The sequence below is a fragment of the Eptatretus burgeri genome, chromosome 7 (genome assembly GCF_056783735.1).
Source record: "Eptatretus burgeri isolate ZD-2024b chromosome 7, Ebu_testis_v1, whole genome shotgun sequence".
In the NCBI taxonomy this organism is placed as follows: Eukaryota; Metazoa; Chordata; class Myxini; order Myxiniformes; family Myxinidae; genus Eptatretus; species Eptatretus burgeri.
This window is the reverse complement of record NC_140967.1, coordinates 71,445,351-71,468,644: the sequence shown is the minus strand read 5'-3', so window position 1 is coordinate 71,468,644 and position 23,294 is coordinate 71,445,351. Positions and strand designations below refer to the sequence as shown.

General features: G+C 44.8%; 1 protein-coding gene across 1 annotated transcript in view; it reads right to left on the bottom strand.

The window, feature by feature from the left end:
* Positions 1-20,190, bottom strand: part of VPS4A (vacuolar protein sorting 4 homolog A) — a 101,773-nt gene extending 81,583 nt beyond the window's left edge. Inside the window, exons 1-2 of the mRNA XM_085888981.1 lie at positions 20,100-20,190; positions 18,462-18,573 (exon numbers count right to left, since the gene is read on the bottom strand). Coding sequence (XP_085745107.1) covers positions 18,462-18,573; positions 20,100-20,117 — 130 coding nt within the window. The 5' untranslated portion in view covers positions 20,118-20,190. The remainder of the gene's footprint in view (positions 1-18,461; positions 18,574-20,099) is intronic.
* Between the last annotated feature and the right edge of the window lie 3,104 nt (positions 20,191-23,294).

Here is a 23,294-nt window from a genome sequence, read left to right as displayed (position 1 = left end):
CCTCACTGTGACCTTGACCTTTGACCGATTTTGACCAAAATCTAATCAGCACTAGCCATCACCCTCCTGAATCAAGTAGTGTAATTTGACATTGGTAGCTTCTTCCGTTCTCGAGTTATCTGTACCAAACCATCAAAAATCGAATGTGACCTCACTGTGACCTTGACCTTTGAGCGATTTTGACCAAAATCTAATCAGCACTAGCCATCACCCTCCTGAATCATGTGGTGTAATTTGACATTGGTAGCTTCTTCCGTTCTCGAGTTATCGTGCCGACAAACAAACAAACAAACAAGCAGTCATAGACTGGTACTTACGAAATCGTCAACTTGACCTCTGACCTTGTCAAATAAAAGCTGTCTCGAAAGAAGGTAGAGAAGCAAACCAGAAGTTTCTACGATGATTCTGTACCAAACCATCAAAAATCGAATGTTTTGGATGTTTGACCTCACATTGACCTTGACCTTTGACCGATTTTGACCAAAATCTAATCAGCGCTAGCCACCACCCTCCTGAATCACGTGGTGTTATTTGACATTGGTAGCTTCTTCCGTTCTCGAGTTATCGTGCCTACAAACAAACAAACAAACAAACAGAAACGGAAGGCATCAATATACTTACGAAATCTTTATATTTCGTAAGTAACAAAGAAACAGAAACGGAAGTCATCAATATACTTACAAAATCTTTAGATTTCGTAAGTAACAAACACAAACAAACACACAAACAAACAAACAGAAACGGAAGGCATCAATATACTTACAAAATCTTTAGATTTCGTAAGTAACAAACAGAAACGGAAGTCATCAATATACTTACGAAATCTTTAGATTTAGTAAGTAACAAACAGAAAGGGGTGAAAACAGTAACCTCCGATCTTCGATGGCGGAGGTTAACTTGCCCAACCTACCTCAATAACTGCTGAAGCCATGTTTGTGATTCCAACGCAAGGAAGTTAATTTGTCTCTGGGCTATTGCACACAACCAAAAATTAAAATGTATATATATATATATATATATATATATATATATATATATATATATATATATATATATATATAAAATATTCATCATTTTATGAGGAAAATAAAATAAAATTGAACGTAAATGTGGACTCAACCAAACCAGTCCAGGATTGTTGGAGTAGGAAAATGGACAGAACAATTGCAAAAGCGCTACATTTATTGACTCCTGATGACTGCAACTTTGTTCTGTGCTTCTTTAGGTTCCCTTTCGGTCTTCCGTTTGATTACGTTTGTACCATATCCTGATGCTGTGTGGACTATGCTTCCCTGATGCTGTGTGGACTGTGCTTCCCTGCTGTTGGACCTCTGATAGCTTATAGATGGTGGTGCGTTTGAGCCTGGGGAGTAAATGTTGAAATGTATCTATTTGGGTTCTTCCCGACATCTTTGTTCTATGTTCCTTTCACACTTATTTTTAATTTTTTTTACAGTTCTCCTTATTAATTCTAATTCTTGCTTTTTTCTCTCTTTCATCCCTTTTACTCTCCATTTTATAAACAGCTGGCAATCGTCATGTCACAGGTAGAAATTTGGCTCGGTAATTTAGAAAACATGTCAATACGGTAAACGGCTCGGAAATCGGAAGTTATCAAATGTATTTTGCTCTGAAACTCACAAAGAGAAACTATATAACCTTTGTAAAGCACACACGGTTCATATAAAATAACAAATTGCTTTTGAAACAGTGATTATGACAAAGGAAAACCTGATCGCTCATACACTGCTGAGGTTAAAAGTTAAAACTTACGCCATACATCATAAACATAAGATACGGGATGAAACATTACCACCACGGTGCCCGTAACCAAGCACGCAGGCATGCACACACACCTGCAGAGAGTCTCTTCTTTACAGATCGAAATCTACCAATACGTAGTTCTACCTTGTTGCAACTGCTGAATGTACATCCCGATCGGGACAAGAATTGTACCACTATCGACTGTAGGGCGCTCGGCAAGTGGCTTGAGCACTCAAGCAAGCACTTCAATTAAATGGTTGATAAGGAAAAGCTGGCTTGGCAAGCAATAGCAATGGTACATACCCACAAAAAATTAAAAACATCGCCGATTTCTTAACATTTTCAGATTTCACTCCAGATAGTGTGATTTAATCCACATGATCCGATTCTTCAAACTCAAATTATATTTCGATTATAAATTTGAATTTGTCCGTGAGAATAGATCATGGAAAAATGCATCATACAATGCATGAAATCTCGCTTCAAGCTCCAAATTTAAAAACTATAGCAATTACAAAACCGATGTATACAGTGATTCATAGTGTATGTAGATCAGCCATTCGATGATACGAGTGAGGAAAGTGAAAAAATAAACATTTTGAGTGCTTTATCGTGAATAGACTGTTGTGGCCTGTTCCAACTGAAGGCATTGTTGAGCAGGCCGAACAAGGCCAAATTACGACCCCGCAAGGTAAAAGAGGATTCGCCTTAAGACCCCATCGAGAGCGGTGTCCCGAGGATAGACCTGGTAAAGGATATATTTAAATAAGGTGGTTAATTATCTTCAAAAGGGGTATTTTAATAAATCCAAACACTCAATGTTTACTCATGCACTCCCTTTGAGTTCCCAAAGTATGCATGCAAAGTTTCAGGCTGATAGGTTTCATGGTTTTGGAGTTATGGAGGAAACATATATACGTATATACAAGCCGGTAGGCGGACATGGGTAGTCGACTACCCAATAGAACCTGACGCGATGGGCCCGTTTGATGGGGAATGACCTGAGGATTAAGCACAAGAAAATTCATGATTCTAGCTTCAAGGGTTAATGCTGCAGATTGTTTTTTCGTTAAAATACCCCCACAGAGGTTTTTCGGCCGTTGCTAGACAATGAAGGGGTCCATAGCAACGGTTCTTTCTCACACATAACTAGGACATACCATGAACCTACCATACCAGTTTCATGTATATCTGACTCATAGTCTCTGAGATATAACGAACTTCGTTTTTTTATTGTTTTCGACCAGGGTTCTTTCAAAGTCTATCTTCTCCGACAGTTTTCATAGGATCCGGCTGGAAATTTTTGACAATATGGCTGAATGTACTGCCCACAGTCGGTCGTGGCCCGATTTTTGAAAATAAAATTTTTAAATGATTTTTCAAAAATTTCAAAGTCCCGTTGCTGGGCAACCAAACTCCATACATTCGCAACCAGTACCTACGCGGCACAACGAGGTCATAAACTGGTCCAACTACCCAAATTTCATAAAAATCGAACTGCAAGGGGATCAAAAACCCCCGACAAACACACACACGGACAGACTGACACCACGACCAACAAATAAGGGTAGATCAAATAGATTGAAAAAAAAATTTTTAATCGAAAAAAAAATTTTTATCGAAAAAAAATTTTTCAAAAGAATTTTTTTTTTCAACTCCATCGACTACCCAACATACTGTCGTGGCCAAAAATATTGATACCCTTGCACTTTTTTCAAATAATGCACCATTTCTTCCACAAAATTGTTGAAATTAAAAAATATTTTAGTATCCACAGATGTATTATTTTATTGGTTCACAAAAAAATATTTTCACAAAAAAAATAAGTGACCACTATATTCGTTATTGTTGTCTGTCTGTGTCTGTCCCGAGCATAGCTCCGTGGGTTTTGATCCGATCCTGATAAAATTTTGGTGGGAGGTGTATATCATGATCTAGTTGTGTTTTCATGAAAATGGGTGTGGTGCGCACATTATGGGTGGAGCCACGCCCAAAAAACGTGTTTTTAGGGGGTAGCCGATTTCAATTTGCATCTTCTCTGAGGGGTTTTGTCAAATCTGATAGGGGTTTCGGTATTTGGTTAGCCCAATGGCACCTTCATAGCCCCAAGGAGCTTGATTTTTCATTTTTGTCCCGAGGTCAAGGTCACAAGGTCACGACCTTAGAAAATTGCGAATTGTGTTTTTAGGGGGTAGCCGATTTCAATTTGCATCTTCTCTGAAGGGTTTTGTCAAATCTGATAGGGGTTTCGGTATTTGGTTAGCCCAATGGCACCTGCATAGCCCCACGGAGCTCAATTTTTCATTTTCGTCCCAATGTCAAGGTCACAAGGTCACGAACTTAGAAAATTGCGAATTTTGACGTAAAAATCCATCTTCTCTGAGGGGTTTGTCGAATCTGGCAGGGGTTTTGGTATTTGGTTAGCCCAATGGCACCTGCATAGCCCCACGGAGCTCGATTTTTCGTTTTCAACCCAAGGTCAAGGTCACAAGGTCACGGACTTAGAAAATTTCGAATTTTGACGTAACAATCATACAACCGCCAAAACTTTGAGAGCTAGGATGACAATATTTTTTTGCATAATCTTGAGGTCATTCCCCACCTAAAGTCTTGAAACCATTTTGCTCTATCTCAAACACCTTGCCCGTGGCGCCCCCTTCAAGCTTGTTTTTACGCTGATTTCATCAAAGTATGGATAATCCGAGGAGTGCGAAATGCCATATAGCCAATAAGACGTTATATTGTTCCTGGAATGTTCCAGAGGAAGTTTTGCACCAAAGGTCATAACCCTTGACCTTTGACCTTTAACGTTCAAAAAGGTCAAATTTTCAAAGTTGTGGGAATCGAACCGGGTTTTCGACCTGCTTCAACGAACTAACTCCAATAAGCTATAGCACGTATCCTGTTTCCCTATTTTAATGTCCACAACATTGTTTTGTGACCTTTAAAGGTTATGCAAAGGTCAAATTTTTAAAGTTGTTGAACGAAACCGGGTTTTCAACATTTTGCAGCTAATAACCTGTCACCCGTACCACATCATGTTGATCATTTTCATAACTTGGTCAAACATTATTACATTGTCTCATCCTTGTCTTCTGAAACAATCTACATCGTCAAATACCGCTCGTCAACCATCGTCGTCTTCAGACTTGTTTGGTTTGCAGTGGAACAAAACAGAAAAAGCTGAAAAATAATCCTAAATCTTAGCTTATTCCACAAAGAAAACAAAAAAATGGCCCGAACAATATTATTGGCACCTTTTAGAAGTTGTTGGAAATAATTAGATTTCAAGCAGGTGATTCTCCTTAACTCTGGAAATGAACTCACTTGTGTTGAGTTGCAGGTGCCTGCAATATAAAAATCACTCATTCAACCAGTTTGAATGGAGAAAAGAAGTCATTCTGCTGTTTTGCGTCACTGCGTGTACTGCAATGAGCAAGTAGAAAAGAAAACAAACCAGAGAATTGTCTGAGGAGGTCAGACACAAGATTGTCGTCAAGCATGGACAATCTCAAGGTTACAAGTCCATCTCCAGAGACCTTGATGTTCCTGTGTCCACCATATGCAATGTTATCAGGAAGTTTAAGGCCCATGGCACAACAGCCAACCTCCCTGGACGTGGTAGCAAGAGAAAACTTCATCGAAGACTTCAGCGAAGGATTGTTTGAATGGTGGAGAAAGCACCTCAATCAACTGCCAAACAGATTCAAGCTGACCTTCAGACACAAGGTATGAGAGTTTCAACTCGCGCCTCAACAAATTTCAACAACAAGTTTCAACAGCTCGCCAACTCGATGAAAGGCGGTTCCATGGTAGGAGACTCAGGAGGGCCCAACTGCTGAGAGAGAGCACGACTGGAGTTTGCCAAAACAGACCTGAACAAGCCAAAATCCTTCTGGGAGAATGTCCTGGGGACAGATGAGACAAAATTAGAGCTTTTTGGTAAAGCACATCATCTCCATGTTAAGAGAAAACAAAATGAAGCCTTCAAAGAAAAGAACACCTTCTCTACAGTCAAACCTGGAGGAGGTTCAGTGATGTTTTGGGGTTGCTGTGCTGCCTCTGGCACTGGGTGCCTTGAATGTGTGCACGGCATCATGAAATCAGGAGATTACCAAAGCATTTTGGAGTGCAATGTTCAACCCAGTGTCAGAAAGCTGGGTCTCCGTCGAAGGTCACGGGTCTTGCAGCAGGACAATGACCCCAACACACTTCAAAGAGCATCCAGGAATGGTTCAAGACAAAACACTGGACTGTTCTGAAGTGGCCAGCAATGAGTCCAGATCTAAATCCCATTGAACACCTGTGGGGAGATCTAAAAACAGCAGTTGGGAGAAGGTACCCTTCAAATCTGGGAGAACTGGAGCAGTTTGCACAAGAAGAGTGTTTGGTCAAACTGCCAGTACAGATGTGTAGGAAGCCCATTCATGGCTATAGGAAGCGCTTGACTGCAGTTATTTTGTCCAAAGGCTGTGCTCCCAAATATTAAGTCCAGGGTGTCAATAATTTTGTCAATGCCATATCTATTTCTTTTCTGATTTTAAAGGATATATTAAATTCTGAACCAAAAACAAAGGTTCTGTAATATTAACAGTGAGATAAAGAATTGTGGAGAACAAATACTTTTGTCAATTTCAACTTATTTTTAGAGAAAATTGTGAGATATTTGAAAAAAGTGCAAGGGTGCCAATATTATTGGCCTCGACTGTGTGTGTGTGTATGTGTGTGTGTGTGTGTGTGTGTGTGTGTGTGTGTGTGTGTGTGTGTGTGTGTGTGTGTGTGTGTGTGTGTGTGTGTGTGTGTGTGTGTGTGTGTGTGTGTGTGTGTGTGTGTGTGTGTCTTGACATATATACATAAACACACACACACACACACACCAATAAATAATCACCAATGTATTCTAGTTTTGTATTTTTATTTAATTTTATGAAATTTGTAGAATGTGTTTTTCACTTGGAAGTTGTGGGTTACAATGTGTAAATAAAGGTGAAAAAGTCTGATTTAATATAACAATTCCAGGCTATAAGGCAACAAAAGGTGAAAATTTTGAAAGGGGGCGCAGAATATTATATATATATATATAAATAGATATGAACACACACACACACACACACACACACACACACACACACACACACACACACACACACACACACACACACACACACACACACACACACACACACACACACACACACAGCAGGAGGGGACCATTAGAACAATCAAAGCTGACACTAAGAGATTGCCAACCTATGGTTGTTTGTCAGTTTCCGTGGTCTGTCCTTTTTCACTACCGAGTGTCAAGCAAAGAAGAAACATGCATTATTAACCCACGCATGTGAAACGAAGAGTGGGGTTAAGCAATTGGATTATGTCTGTTGCTCCATCTTTTCAGTTTATGATCGAGGAACAACATATTTAAATTGAATGTTCTATGTTGAACACGAATCGGAACATGAACAGAAAGAGAAGACTGCTGTTTTACCGTATATTGGCTCATCCTGAACGCACATGTGCAGATAGGAGTGAGATAATACTTTTACTCTGCCTTCCTGGCAGTCAAACAAAATTGAAAATCATTGCAAACATTAAGCTTCCCGTTTTTAAGTATGTCATAATGGCGTGCACAACAGGGAAGAATTACTTATGTAACATGTTAGATGGGGTGATGTAATAGCCCCTCGAGAAAACGGTGGTCAACCCTGGAATATATTTTATGTTCGCCTTTAAACCCTTTTAAATTCAATTATATGCTTGAACACTGCATAACACAAATCTCCTTCATAATACTTCCAAGAACCATGATATACATACATATATATATATATATATATATATATATACATATATATATATATATATATATATATATATATATATATATATATATATATATATATATATATATATATATATATATTGTTGTGGTTACCAAATTCGCAAACCACCATTCAGGTCCCTTAGGTGAGATATCTCGGTAAGTATATGTGTAGTTAGGCCCAAACCCGTTGTCTAGAGGGAATAAATGTCATTCATGCGTGCTGCGACTCTTCAGGATAGCCGTTTTTCTTTTACTATCTTTATTTTGGACCAACCGCCATGATTACCACCACCAACCACGTCTCAGCAGTCATCACAACATCAACCACCCACCACAACGCCGCTTTACCACAACAGCCACGACCTTTACCGTCACACCTCGCAACCGTCGCATCGCCACCGTTCTTGCGCCGCTTGTGGGTACCGGTATTGGACTCGTGCAGGGCGCGCGCCGAACAGCGTGTACAAAACCACGGACTTTCCGCAGAAAAACGGATCAAAAACCACTCACGCCCACTTTTGTTCCGTCCAATCGGTGAGCGAGGGGCGATTTGGCCCCGCCTCCAGGGCGTTGGAGGGCGGTCGCTATATGCAAATTCATGGATCAAAAAGCATTCACGCCCACTTTTTCTCGGGCCAATGGGGAGCGAGGTGAAAGGTCGAAGGCAGGGGGTCAAAGGCGAAGCCACGGGGCTTATATAAGCGGCTGCGTTCGTCAGAAAAGGGTGTGCGTTGGAAGGAGTGCAGTTGGGAGTTCGCGGAGTCGGAGCGAAGAGGACGGAGCTGTGGAGAGGCGGCGGCGGCGAAGGCAGACGAGGGGGTGCTCGCGTCGGTGCCGGGAGCTGCACACCAGAGAGGCCAGCAACGCGACCGAGGTGGAGGAGGAGACGCTCGCCGCGGGACCCGAGACAGGGTTATATCCTCCTTTCCCCGAGCATCAGCAACCCCCTCCTGTTTCCCCCCGCGCTGAGATAGTGCGACGGAAGGGGGCCCCCTTCCCACCCCCTGCCGGACACTGTCCGCGAGGCCCGCGGAGTTGAGGCACCACCGCCGCTCCGCGTCTCATCATCAGACGGGTAGGCCCGACACGGTCTCGGCCCCAGGCCCGCCTACCCCCTCATCCTGGAGGGTGGTTCTCTTTTCTTTTGCTTTGGGAATGTGTGTTGTCGGCGCCGTCTGTGAAGTAAAATTGTATAAGTGTTGCCGTGTGCTCGCGTGGTCGGTATTAGATCTGCATAGTCGCATTTGCTTTTTGTCTTCTCCTTTTCTATGTGCTTTTGGTGGAATTGTATATGTGTGCTTTCCGTTCATCGCGAATAAATGTGCTTTATGTTGAACTGTTTTCCCGCTTCGCTTCGTCATTTCTTTCATTGAATCCTCATCTTGCTTCACGTAAAGGGTTGGTAGTGGGCTGAATACGCCCGATAATTAATCGAACCGTCGAGGCCGACGATAACACCGCTCGGTTATCCCGATAGTACGGAACGGGTCGCTTAAGTGGCCCGTGTCCGAAGTCGACCTGCGGCGAGGTGCGATCGCCCAGTCTACCCTCCGTGTGGGTACTTAGGTAGGTCGAATTTGGCGAGCAACCCTATCCCACGCGGGGGCCGATTGGCTCGATCGCGGTGAGACTGAAAGGTCCACCCGTGACTGGTTCCCGGCGTTAGTCCGAGAGGGTCACGACTGGATTGTCCGTCCGGTGGGCGACGTGCCGCGATTCGAGTTACGTGGCCGTCCGCACGCCGGCGGGCGTGAATCCGTAACAATATATACACATATACATATACATATATATATATATATATATATATACACAAATACATATATACATATATATATATATATATATATATATATATATATAAATATATATATATATATATATATATATATATATATATATATATATATATATATATATATATACACATATACATATACATATATATATATATATATATATATATATTGTTACGGCTGTGGAAATTCGCAAACCACCATTCAAGGCCCTTAGGTGAGATAACTCTAAGTACATGTGTAGTTAGCCCCAAACCCGTTGTTTAGAGGGAATTTATGTGATTTATTTGGACTGCGACGCTTTGAGATAGCCGTTTTTTTGTTCTTTCTTTATTTTGAACCAACCACGTCTCAACCGCCATAACCATCAAACCACCGCCGAAACCATCAAACCACCGCCGATTAAACCCTCCACCACCCTCACCTCTCTCCTTCTACGGCCATTCCCGCGCCGGCGGGCGCGAATTCGCAACAATATATACGCCGATATACAGCATGAGAGGGCGTGCTGTGCAAGAGGTGATTGTGATGAAGAATACTTGCCAATATGAAAGTATGAGTCTGATTGATGCTGTGTTCTATGGTGAGCAAAAAAGCCTCAATCTTCTAAACTGCGACTCAATGTCATCTTATTACAGTGTATTTAAGGCCATAAAGGTGATGTCTGAGACTCCTTCAGTGGCGCTAAACTTCCGGATTTATTAAAACGATGTGTAATATTATTTTAATGAAAATTGAAGTAGAGTGCCATGTATTCTTGAACACTTAACGAAGCCCTATCGAGAATATTGTGTGCAGTTTTGGTCACCACGAGTCAGGAAGGCCGAAGCTGTGATAGAGAGGGATCAGTACAGGGCTACTAGATTGATTCCAGGCCTAGCTAGACTCAGCTGCAGTGGCTTGCAAAATCATTCATGACCCCCCCCCCACCCCCACCCCCACCCCCTTCTCAATGCCACCTGAGCTGATTTCATGATGCTTTCAAATCAAACTTAACATATAGAGTCTTCACAAACTACTCCAAAGTGATAAAGCTTTAAAAAAGTACAGATAAAATGTTAATAAGTTTGATTAACAAATAAAAATCAGATGATTCTCAGTAAGTATTCAAACTTTTGCCCAATTCACCCAAAACCAATTCAGGGGAAAATTATTTATTTGAAAGTTACAAAATAAGTGTAATTGGCTTCATCTGTATGTAATCAGTGGTTTAACTTGAAAAACAAAGCTCTCCCACTTATATGCAGAGTTTTAAGGTGCAACTCACTTGGTCAACCAACAAGGCAAGCATGAAAACCAAGGAACTTTCCAAAGAAATCAGATATAGAATGATGGAGAAGCACCATTCAGGCAAGGGTTATAAGAATCTCATTATCCCCTTGAGTTCGGCGAATCCATCATGAAGGAATGGAAGACGTATCATACCACCCAGCCTCTACCAGATCAGATCACCCATCCAAACTCAGCAGCCGGGCAAGCAGGAATCTGGTTTGGGATGTCACTGTAAATCCAAAATGACTGAAAGATCTGCAATACCATGTCCAGGATGGGGGTCAGTGTTCATGATCAACAATATCCCGTTCCCTTCAGAAAGCTGCCCTCCATGGAGAGCTGGCAAGAAAGAAGGTAAGGTCAGGTCAGGTCAGGTCAAGTACGAGAGCATGCGCCGGAGCAGCGCGTCGCTGCATCCACTTTCTGCCGGTACTCCAGGGGCATCCGTCTGGCCATCCCCCAGGCAGATGCCTGGCCCATCCTCCATCTCGTTGAGATGCCGATCAACCTGCTGCAACGATGAGGAACGTGGTCGGCCCATCAGCCTCCTCCACTCACTAGTCTCCTTCGCTGAGGGAATCTGGTAAGCAGGATCAGCGTCAGGAAAACGAGCCACATGTCCAAACAGCCGCAGCTGATGCTCACGGACTATGCAAGTAACAAATCTCATTTGAGTCTCTCTCAGCAATCACTCGTTGGATACAAAGTCCAACCAGCGATTGCCAAGGATTCTCCGAAGAGACCTGGTACCAAAGGAATTAAGTCTCCTTCTCAGATGCCTGGTCAGTGACCAAGTATCACAACCCCAGAGCAAGACTGGAAACACCAAGGACCTGAAGACTCGGACTTTCCTCCTCCCACACAGGTACCGGCAGCGCTGCACCCCATGATCCAGGAATCAATGACTCCCCAGGCCCGACCCAGACGTCTGTTGACCTCTGGCTTCCAGCCAGCAGAGACATGAATAGAAATGCCAAGGTAAGTGAATCTCTCCGTGACCTCAACATCCTCACCACAAATAGGTACAGATATCCAAGATGTCATTGAAAGCCTGGATCTCAATTTTGACCCAGGAAACCCATAATCCCAGTGGCTCAAATTCCTCATTCAGCACCTCGAGGGCTCCCAAAAGGATATCTAGTCTCCGCAAGGATGACTGCATCAACTGAAAAAATGAAAGTCAGAAATCTTGACATTCCCAAACGATGCACCGCAGCTTGATCTCTCCGACATCCTCCCCAGAATCCAGTCCATACAAGTGCTGAAAAGTATGGGGGCCAAAACACACCCCTGATGAACTCCAGTAGCAACTGGAAATAAGTCAGAGATGGTATCACCACATCTCACAGCACTCTCAGGACCAGAGTATAGTTCAGACATCAGATTGATCAGTTTTGGTGGCACCCCACGAAAACTGAGAATTCTCCAGAGGGCATCCCAATTCACTGATTCAAAAGCTTTACAGAGATCAACATTGGCTACAAGCTTCCCCTGCCAAAACTATTGTCTGCATCCGGTGAGGACCCGAATAGCAAGGATACAGTAATCGTTGACATCTTTGGTGTAAAGCCTGACTGCTCTAGACGCTGGTGCTCAAGTAGATGGCGGAGAACCCTATCACAAATTATTTGAGCAAAGATGTTGCCCGGTACTGAGCGCAGCGTCACCCCTCAGTGGTTGTTGCAGTCTTGGTGATCACCCTTCCCTTTCCAGAGAGGGCCAACAAGGCCATTCTTCCAGTCAGTTGGGATCATGCCTGTGTTCTGGGCAGAGCACAGTACTGCATGTAATTACACAAGTACAGCATTTCCACCAGCCTTGAGAAGTTCAGCATGGATGCCACGGATTCCAGGAGCTTTACCCCATTTCAACGGGTTCAACACAGCCTGTGTTTCCACAAACGAAGGTGAACCACAGTTGATTGGAGGGTCAGCAATAGGGATTGCAACACCCCTGACATCCAACTCAACAGCCGGTGGATCAGCCTGGTACAGCCGCTCAAAGTAACTGGCGCAGCGGGCCTTCACTTCGGACGCCTCTATCAAGAGCTCACCACCCACTGCTCTAACTGCAGGACACCGAGGAACAGGCTTGGAGGAATGCAATGCGCAAATTTCTCCAAGCAGGACGACAATCTCTTGACCACAGGTGATGCTCTACCCCTTCCCAGATTCCTCGCACATTGGCCTCCTTGTCCACGCTGAGTGCACATTCAGTTTTACGCCTCAGCTCCCTAAACAGCTCAGCTCTGCCATTCAGCCTGGCCCTGTGATTCTAGTCAATGGTATCCAGTGTCCCTTGAGAGGCAAAATTCTTCTTCGCCCAACGGTGAGTTCCAAGACATCTCCCGGCAACATCAAGGACAGTGGTCTTGAAGGCACTCCACAACTCTTCAGGATCCCCCAAATCTCCACTCAGCCTGTTCGCAAACTCCTCAGCTACCCTCTCATCCTTGACCTTGCCAACATCCAGCCAAGGCTGGGATGGTACCATTCTCCTGGATTTAAGCTGCAACTTCAGAGTTGCAACAACAAGCCTGTGGTCAGTATTGGGGAACTGAGCACTCCGGCAGACCCTGCAGTTCTGGAACATCCTTAAGCGACAATCAGCAAGCACATGATCAATCTTCTTTGCCACACCACCAGCGTTGGAATACCAAGTCCAGTGATGAGCCTGTGGGCATTGAAACCACGAACCAGCCACCCTAAGTCCATGACTTCTTGCAAAGTCAAGGAAATTCGTGCTCTTCTAGTTCACAGTTCCAGACCCATGGGGAACAACACATATCTTATAACCATCCTTTTCAGTTCCAGTCGATGCATTTAAATCTCCCAAGACTCGAAGAGTATCTCGCCCGGGGCACTGATCAACCACAGATTTGATTGTGGCATAGAATGCGTCCTTCACGGTGAGATCACTCGACTTCACGGTGAGATCACTCGACTCAGTTCTCTGATGACGGAGAACATTCAGAGACCAGGGAAATGACACCCAACGAGTGACAAATCCTTTGTCTCATAATACGCTCGTTGACCGGTTACCTCAATTATCATTGGAGTCATCTTATTGGACCATCCATCCATCCATCGGGACCATACTTTGTGCAGAGCGTTGGTACTGCCGAATCAGTCTCCTTGGCTACTGGGCACAATCCTGGACGGGTCGCCACTCCGACACGGGTTACCAGCAAGCTAGCACTCATTTTGCCGACCTCAGAAGGATGACAGGCAGAGTCAATCCCACCTGGTATTAATTGAACTGCCGAGTGGGATTTGAAGTCAGGATCCTAGGATCCCAAGCCCACCACCCAAACCATTAAGCCAACACCAGGCATATATTTGATATAATATTCGACTATCAGAACTCATGCTTAAACAAATTTACGTCACCATCTGGGTTTAAGTTGGAGAATTTTTGAAGCATTAACGATTCCCTATATTGTGAATAATTAAATGAATGCAAGTTACGATCCGCGAAGTAAATAATTTTAAAGTTTCGCATTGTCATACTCTTGATACGGCTCCAGAAACTCCTTGGGCATAGTAACCATCAGAGCGACCAGACCAATAGTTGGTGTAACCACTCGCCATTATCCGGTCTCGGAAACTCAGAAAGTGCTGCAATACCGATGTCCAACCACTTGAGCCCCGATGATAAAAGAGACAAGTGATCATCCTCTCTTTGGGATAGGACGTTCCAGGCACCCACCCAAAGGGAGCGCCTCAGGTTAAACCAAGGAGACCGCCGTCTGGTGGAGGACACCTCAGCACCACCCCGACACACTCTCCTGCAATCTGACCCGGGAAGGTTGCCCCGTGGTTTCCCTCCTCTTATCAAAGATTGGGGGTCACGAAGGCTTTGCCCCAATCCCGTCATCCGGTGAGCTGCCCTACGAAGTGCAGCTGCACAGGAGGTACTCCCACGGAGTGGGTTTTCAGATTTTTTTGGATGCTTTTAGAATGCTTTGCGGAATGAAGGGTTTTACGGTGGCCGGAGTGCAAATCCTGCCACCAACCTCCTAATAAAAAGTAACCCAACTGCAGGAGGACGACCGCAGACACAGTTGGGCATTAGATATGGATGGCCGTTGGCTCACAAAGAGCTCCTCTGCCCTTTGACAGGTTTTGTTCTTCATCCTGCTGGGTGTCCATATCATATACCCTCCTCACCAAGAAACTTGGTAGGGAAGACGGTTTAGTCGCCAACAACCCGATCATGGAACAGGTTAGTACAGGTACCTGGAGCAAGTCACAGATCTAATCTGACCTGACCTGACTCTAAGAAGCCATTACTGAAAACAACGCATGTAAAAACTGGTATGGAGTTTGTGGAAAAAAAAAAAAAAACATCTTCATGATACGGCAGGCATGTGGAGATTAGGCAAAATGAAAATTTAACTTTTTCATCTGAATTCAAAGCGTTATTGATTGTATGCATCTGTGTGGAGTGTCGTGTCTGTGGGGGTCTCATCAAGGGGTGGTGTGTGGTTACGTCTTTCTTGTTTCTTGGGCGCCTTCGCCCCACCCACAGAATTTTTTTTAATTTATAAATAATTAAAATTAATATCTTTCCCAATTTTTATTTTGATACCCTTGGGGTATCACTTGGCATGCCACAATGGCTCATCCACATTCCTCCCCTCATTCCCCCAAATAAACTGTGTTGTGTGACGGATAAAATTGGTCTGGTGTTGATGTGGTGCAGGAATGATGGGCCGAATTGTCTCCTTCTGCATCGAATTTCCTTGTGTAACACTGCAAAGGTATCGTGTTTTATGCACTCTCGAGTTTTTAAAGTCTTTGTTAAAACACAGCAGTGGGGTGAACCATCGAGCTCCCAGACTCAGAGCGGACATGCCAAACATTACACCACAGTCTGGTATTGGTTGTGGCCCCAAATACAGGATATATTTATTTACTTTTTAATGTTAAAGGCTGCAATTACAGACTGTATTGTCTTCAACAAGGCCTAAAATTAAACAAACAAAAAAAAGAACTGAAAAGATAGAGAAGTTTAGAAAAGTAACAATAATCCAAGAGGTGTGTGTGTGTGTGTGTGTGTGTGTGTGTGTGTGTGTGTGTGTGTGTGTGTGTGTGTGTGTGTGTGTGTGTGTGTGTGTGTGTGTGTGTGTGTGTGTGTGTGTGTGTGTGTGTGTGTGTGTGTGTGTGTGTGTGTGTGTGTGTGTGTGTGTGTGTTGATTGTTATCTCCATTTCAGAGTTTGAGGAGATTGAACGAAGTCCTCGGAGGACTCAAAGCATCCACATTCGCTTCAGTAAGGGATCACAGTTCATGGACCAAGCTGTTCAACTTTGTTGTTATCAGAGTTTTGTTCTGAGGGCTCTTTTCAGGTCATCACCATCACCGAACTGCCTCAAATTGTAGTTCATTTGTGGTAATATTCCCAGGGAAGGTTTTATAAATCTCAGTGATTATTCTTGTTGCTCCAATTATCACTGGTGCAATTTTGATGCTCTTCAGAATCCATGATCTCTTGATCTCATTTTGGAGGTCCAGGTATTTGGTCATTTCTTGATTTCTGCATTATTTAAGCCAAAAACCGCTGGCTACTGATATTTCAGTCAGCAATGCTGTCTTTTCCTTTTTGTTCCTGAGAACGATGTCTGGTTAAAAGGCTTTGCTCCTGAGAACAACGCCTGGTCGCAAAGCTTTGTTTTCGATGTTCAGGCTCGATGGGATCATCAGGTCGTACATGAACATGACGTCCTTATTTACCCTGCGCTCGTGAAGCAAAAAGCAGGGTTAAGCTATCGATAGCGTACGTACGTATGGCGTACGCCGTACATCGTGTCTGCATTTTGTTAAGAGCTTACATAGAAAACCGTTTAGCGGAGGAAATTGAAACTTTACCACATGTTACATGAGCATGTCATATAGTGGTCACTTTTGAGGTCAACATAGGCCAAAGGTCAATATTAGCCAATTTTCTAAAATCCTCAATTTTCATCCAATGGACTTGAAATTTGAAGACAATTTGCATATCAGGTCAATAAATTCAGCTACCAACTATTTTTGAGGTTAACATAGGCCAAAAGATCAAAGGCCAAATTTCTGAAATCCTCAATTTTCATCTATGTGATGGACATGAAATTTGAACAGGATTTGCATATCAGGTCACTTAATTCAACCACCAATTATGTTTTAGGTCAACATCGGCCGGAATTTCTAAAATTGTAAATTTTCATGCAATTGACTTGAAATTTGAACAAGATATTCTTATCACCACACTCAATTCAACCACCAACTATTTTTGAGGTCAACATAGGCCAAAAAATGTCAACATAGACCAGATTTCTAAAATCCTCAACTTTCACTTGAAATTTGAACAGGATTTGCACATTTGGTCATTGAATTCAACTACCAATTATTTTTGATGTCAAAATGGACCAAAAGGTCAACCTTGGCTGAATTTATAAAATCCTGAACTTTCATCCAATTGACTTGAAATTTGAACAGGATTTTCATAAAAATGACCATCATGTGTCACATGGTCTGGCAGCCATATTGGATCAAAGGGAAAATCTTTGAAAATCTTCGCAGGAGAAACCGCTTAACTGAACAATGCAAAATTTAACAAATGTCTACCTTTAATGATCACACTTGGTTTGCCTTTACATGAGTTTACTGGAACTGGGATGTTGAAATTTTTGCAGATATGCCAATGAATCACTTTGCATACTTTGTTGTGCCATTGTGTGCAAAGTTGTTCTGATAATTTTTTACATTCCAAAAGAAGGTGACTAGTACTTTCTGTTTGTCTTGCAGAACCTACACTTGTCTGTCTGGCTCAGTCCCACCATCTTTTTTAATCCATTGTTATTGTGTGTGTGTGTGTGTGTGTGTGTGTGTGTGTGAGAAAAGAAGGAGAAGGAAAAGGAAAAGGAGAAGGAGAAGGAGAAGGAGAAGGAGAAGGAGAAGGAGAAGGAGAAGGAGAAGGAGAAGGAGAAGGAGAAGGAGAAGGAGAAGGAGAAGGAGAAGGAGAAGGAGAAGGAGAAGGAGAAGGAGAAGGAGAAGGAGAAGGAGAAGGAGAAGGAGAAGGAGAAGGAGAAGAGAGAACCTTTTACCCAAAATCAATGCTTGAGAAAGATATTGTGATTGCGAGAAAAGATAGTTTCCAAAAGAAATGTTAGATCCTGGAGTTCCTTGCACATCTATATGTCTGAGTTTTAAAGCACAAAGTTGAGATTTCAAAAGTCAAAAATTGGTGTTACATGACAGGACATCTGCAAATAAATATTGACAAAACATTAAACAAAACTAGAACGGCACTCGGTGAGGCACATACCTCCACCAGGCTGAAGAGTTTATGTTTGTATCCCACGAACAAGCCGGATCCACATCCGTACCTGAACCAAAATCAAATCGGCTCGTCTTTGTCACTTACCCAACTCATCCATCAAGTTTTGTCATAACCCATCCACAACGTATCCAGATTCAGATCTTGACCAAAATCGAATCAATTCTTCCTTGTCATACACCCAACCTGTCCACCAAGTTTCGTCCGAATCCATCCATAACTTTTTGGGATATCGTGCTATATATCATTTTTGGCACAATCACTCAATGGTGAAGAATCACTTAAATTATCGGATCCGTAGCCGTATCTTCACCAGTGTCTGATCAATCTGCCCTAGTCACACACCCAACCTATCAACCAAATTTTGGCCGAATCTGTCCATAACTTTTTGAGATATCCTGCTCACAGGCAGACAGGCAGACATACAGAGAGGTGAAAACATAACCTCCGTCATTCTTCGGTGGTGAAGGCAATAAACAGCAGCAGACATACATTTCATTGAGTGTAGAAAATACTCCACTCCATGTTGGTAGAGCCTCAGTGCCTCATCATAATTCTTTGCCTTGTCTTCTTCTGTAGCTTTGGTGACAAGATCAATTGCTTTCTGCAAACATCAAAACACGGAGGTTCGTCAGACTTCCATTCCAATTTGAACAAGATGACTTACTAAAAATCCATGTGGAGCTCTGCCCCATTAACTTTTTTAAGGTGCCCAACTGGCACCCATTTATTGTACAATTCTGATTTTTTGGGGGGCGGTGCCTGAAAAAAAATTTGTTTTCTACGATAAAAAAAAAAGAAAACCCACGGGGTGGCGTCCAAAAATTTCACTGTTCTTGCACCTACTTGCCCTGTGGTGATCATAAATAACTACCAAGTTTGGTGAATTTTTGCACAACCGTTCAGGAGATAGCGTAACAGACAGACAGACTGACGGAGCAGATTACAATATATCCACCCCGTTTGATTTATCAATTGCCGGAATCCTTCCGATTTCGGCAATGATGTTGGTCGGTTGTGTGTGTCATTTTGTGTGTCTCTCTGTTTGTTTGTTTACCCTGTAGCAGCCACACCGTTTCAGCGATCATGACCAAACTGGGTACAGACGTCGGCCATGGTCCAACTTAGACACTTGTCGTTTTTGGTGAATCTAGGTCAAAGGTCAAGGTCACTGAAAAACCGAAATTCTTATTTTCACAATAACGTCCGCTAAAATGGTCGTATCGACTTCAAACCAAATCCAAAATGTGCATCTTCCAATTCTGCATCCAACCATATGTCTCATTGGAGTGTCACACCAACACCCTTCTTAGCGGTCAGGGGTCGAATTTCAAATTGCGATAAAAACGTCATTTCGATCCCGATTGACTTCCACTTTGGCCTGTGGTATCTTGGTATGAGTGTCCTATTATATGCCAAAAATGATGAAATTTGGTTTAGGCACTTCCGGTTACCATGGCAACAAAATTCCCTCACACTATTTGAAGTCACAAGGTCAAGGCAAATCTGGTGACCTTGAAAGATCAAACTCCAGGTTTTTGTTTTTTTTCAGAGATCATGGAGATATGACAAAGTTATTCCGGCAATTCCATGCTCAACAAGCAATTTCATTTATTTATGTTGAAGCGTAGTCATGATACAGCCAAAGCCATTGCTGGAAATTCAACAATTGGAAGAAATAAAATAAAAATATTCAGCCATATTTGCATATGTAATAAATAGATTGCTCCATCACCACTCCTGTGGAAGTGGAAGCGGATGCGCAGTGATGGAGCCTTTAACACAAGACACTTCAACACAAACAATCGAGGTTTAACGTGTTAAAGTGTTCGTTTGGTTTACGTCAGCAGGGCCGAGTTATCCACAAGAAGACGCCAGAGGAATGAAGCAGCCTGTATGATATTTGTTTTTAATGAGGAATTAAAAATAAACACACCAGGCTTCGCGGCCCTGTCTTTCATATCGACGCGAAACAACCCAGTACGGCTAAACCGTGGGAATTTTTTTTAAGAGCCGTCATCGAACTCCCAGTGAACCAGTAACTCGTGTCATACACGATATATATACCAATGGTACAGACTTATAGACACAAAGAGCCGTGTAAAGAAACCGAGCCCAGGTATCTCACACCTGCAGGGTTGCCGACATGACGATCTGAAGCGCAACTTCCGGCTCCGGGCGTCACCGCGTCACGTGGTCAAAAATGTTTATTACAAAGAACGGATAACAATGGGTGATCAAGAAAGGATATCACTGAGATAAATAACTAACTTACAAGCATAACACAAGGATAAATACGTGTAAAATAATTTGTGTTTGTGCTGTTGTGATTTCATGCGGTGTATGAGAGTCGTCAGCAAAAAAAAAATGAACAATAATTTATTTAGCAAATAAGTGGTTGATTGGTCGAATGTTTCACGACTTTTCTCCACTTTCCTGTTGTGGGTTCAATCGTCATTGGTGCTGGCTCTCGTCAATCCGCGTTTGGTAAACACGATGCGTGTGTAAACTAAACACCGAGGCCGTGGGCCAAAAACGGATCACGTGACTTGACGTTGCAAATGAGTACGGAACTGGATCAGCAACACTCGATGAGGTGAAGATGAGGTGAAGTTAATAAATCATCACAATGTTACCGCCGTTTCATTTGCACATTAATGAATTGTTTTCATTGAAACATTCACTCATTTAGAACTGTCAGTGTTTCCATGTGTTCCATATTTGCTCAACAGATTCGAGAACAATGGTGGGTTCAGTTACCGTTTTGTCCGAGTGTTTAAGCCACTTAGCGAGTCATCTTCAAGCTTTTTGGTAAGGAGGAAATGCAACCCGTCGTTTCGCTCACGGTGTTATGAAGGTGGGCGGGAGGGGGTGGAGATTGAGGGAGGAAGAAGGGAGAGAGGAGGAGAGGAAGGGAGAGGAAGAAGAGGGAGGAGAGGGGAGGGAGGGAGGGAGGAGAGGGGAGGGAGGGAGGGAGGGAGGGAGGAGGGAGGGAGGGAGGGAGGAGGAGGGAGGGAGGGAGGGAGGAGAGGAGGGAGGGAGGGAGGGAGGAGAGGGAGGGAGGGAGGAGGAGAGAGGAGGGAGGGAGGAGAGGGAGGGAAGGGAAGGGAGGAAGAGAGGGGAGGAAGGGAGGGAAGGGAAGGAGAGGGAGGAGGGAGGAAGGGAGGGGAGGGAGAGGGAGGGAGGAGAGGGGAGGGAGGGAGGGAGAGAGAGAGAGAGAGAGGGAGGGGAGGGAGGGGAGGGAGGGAGGAGGGAGGAGGAGAGAGGAGGGAGGGAGGGAGGGGGGGGAGGAGGGAGGGAGAGGAGAGGGGAGAGAGGAGAGGAAGAAGGAAGGGAAAGGAAAGAGAGGAAGAGGGAGGGAAGGGAAGGAGGAAAGAGAGGGAGGGAAAGGAAGAGAAAGGGAGGGGAAAGGAAGGAAGGAAGGAGAAAGGGAGAAAGGAAAGAGAGAGGAAGAAAGGGAAGAGGGAAAGGGAAAGGAAAGAAGAAGGAAGAAAAGGAAGGAAGGAAGGGAAAGGGAAGGGAAGGGAGAGGGAAAGGAAGAGAGGAAGGGAAGAAGAAAGGAAGGCAGGAAAAAGGAGAGAGAGAAAAGGAAGGAAAGGAAAAGGAAGGAAGGAGGAGAGAAAGATCTGGAAGAAGGAAGAGGAAGGGAAGGGAAGGGAGGGAGGAGGAGAAAGGAAGGAAGGGAGAGAAAGGAGAGGAAGGAGGGAAGGGAAAGGGAGGGAGAGGAGGGAAGGGAGGGAAAGGAGGAGGAAGGGGAGAAAGGGAGGAAGAGGAAGAGAGGAGAGAGAGGGAGGGAGGGAGGAAAGAGGAAGAGAGGAGAAAGGGAAGGGAAGGGAAGAGAAAGGGAAGGGAAGGAAGAAAGGAGGAAGGGAGAAAGGGACAGGAAGAAAGAGGAGGAAGGGAGGAAGAGAGGAAGGGAGGGAAGAAATCTAGGGAAGGGAAGGGAGAGGAAGGGAGAGGGAAGGAAGAGAGAGAGGGAGAGGGAAGAGAGGAGGGAGAGAAGAGAGAGGAGGGAAGGGAAGGGAGGGAAGGGAAGGGAAAGGAAGGGGAGGAAGGGAAGGGAAGGGAAGGGAAGGGAAGAGAGGGAGGGAAGGGAAGGAAGGAGAGAGAGGGAAGGGAAGAAGAGGGAAGAAAGGAAAGGGAGGGAGGGAAGAGAAAGGGAAGGGAAAGGGAAGGAAGAGAGAAAGAGAGAGGGAAGGGAAGAGAAAGGGGAAGAGGAGGAAGGGAGAGAGGAAGGGAGGGAGGGAGAAGGGAAGAGAGGGAGGAGGAAGGGAGAGAGAGGGAAGGGAGGAGAAGGGAAAGGGAAGGGAAGGAAGAGAGGAGGGAGAGGGAGAAAGGGGAGGGAGGGAGAGAGAGGAGGGAGGGGAGGGAGGGGAGGGAAGGAAAGGAGAGGAAGGGAAAGAGGAAAGAGTGAGGAAGGGAGGAAGGGAAAGGGAAGGGAGGGAAGAGAGAGGAGAGAGGAAGGAGGGAGGAAGGAAGAGAGGAAGGAGGAGAGAGGAAGGGAGGAGAGGGAAGGGAAGGAGAGGGAAGGGAAGGGAGGAGAGGAAGAGGAAGGGAAGGGAGGAAGAGAGAAAGGGAGGGAGAGAGGGAAGGGAGGAGAGGAAGAGGGAAGAAGGGAGGGAGGAGAGAGGGGAGGGAGAGAGAGAGGGAGGAGGAGGAGGAGAGAGAGGAAGGGAGGAGAGGGAAGGGAGGGAAGGGAAGGGAGGAAGGGAAGAGGAAGGAGGGAAGGGAAGGAGAGAGAGGAAGGAGGGAGGGAGGAAGAGAAAGGGAAGGGAAGGAGGGAGAGAGAGAGGAAGGGAGGGAGGAAGGAAGGAGAGAGGGAGGAAGGGAGGAGGAGGAGGAGGAGGAGGAAGGGAAAGGGAGGAGGAGAGGAAGGAGGGAAGGGAGGGAGGAAGGAGGGAAGGGAGGGAGGAGAGGGAGGGAGGGAGGGGAGGGAGAGGGAGGGAGGGAGGGAGGAAGAGAGGGAGGGAGGGAGGAGGGGAGGGAGGGAGGAGAGGGGAAGGGAGGGAAGGGAGGGAGGGAAGGGAGGAGAGGGAGGGAGGGAGGAGGGAGGGAGGGAGGGAGGGAGGGAGGAGAGGGAGGGAGGAGGAGGAGGGAGGAGGGGAGGAGGGAAGGAGGGAGGGAGGGAGGAGAGGGGAGGGAGGGAGGAGAGGGAGGGAGGGAGGGAGGGAGGAGGGAGGGAGGGAGGAGAGGGAGGGAGGGAGGGAGGGAGGAGAGGGAGGGAGGCGAGGGGAGGGAGGCGAGGGAGGGAGGGAGGTTTGCAAACACAACTGCACTCGGTTGAGGCTTTGAGGGGTGAGCACTTACTGGCTGGGGGAGGTACCA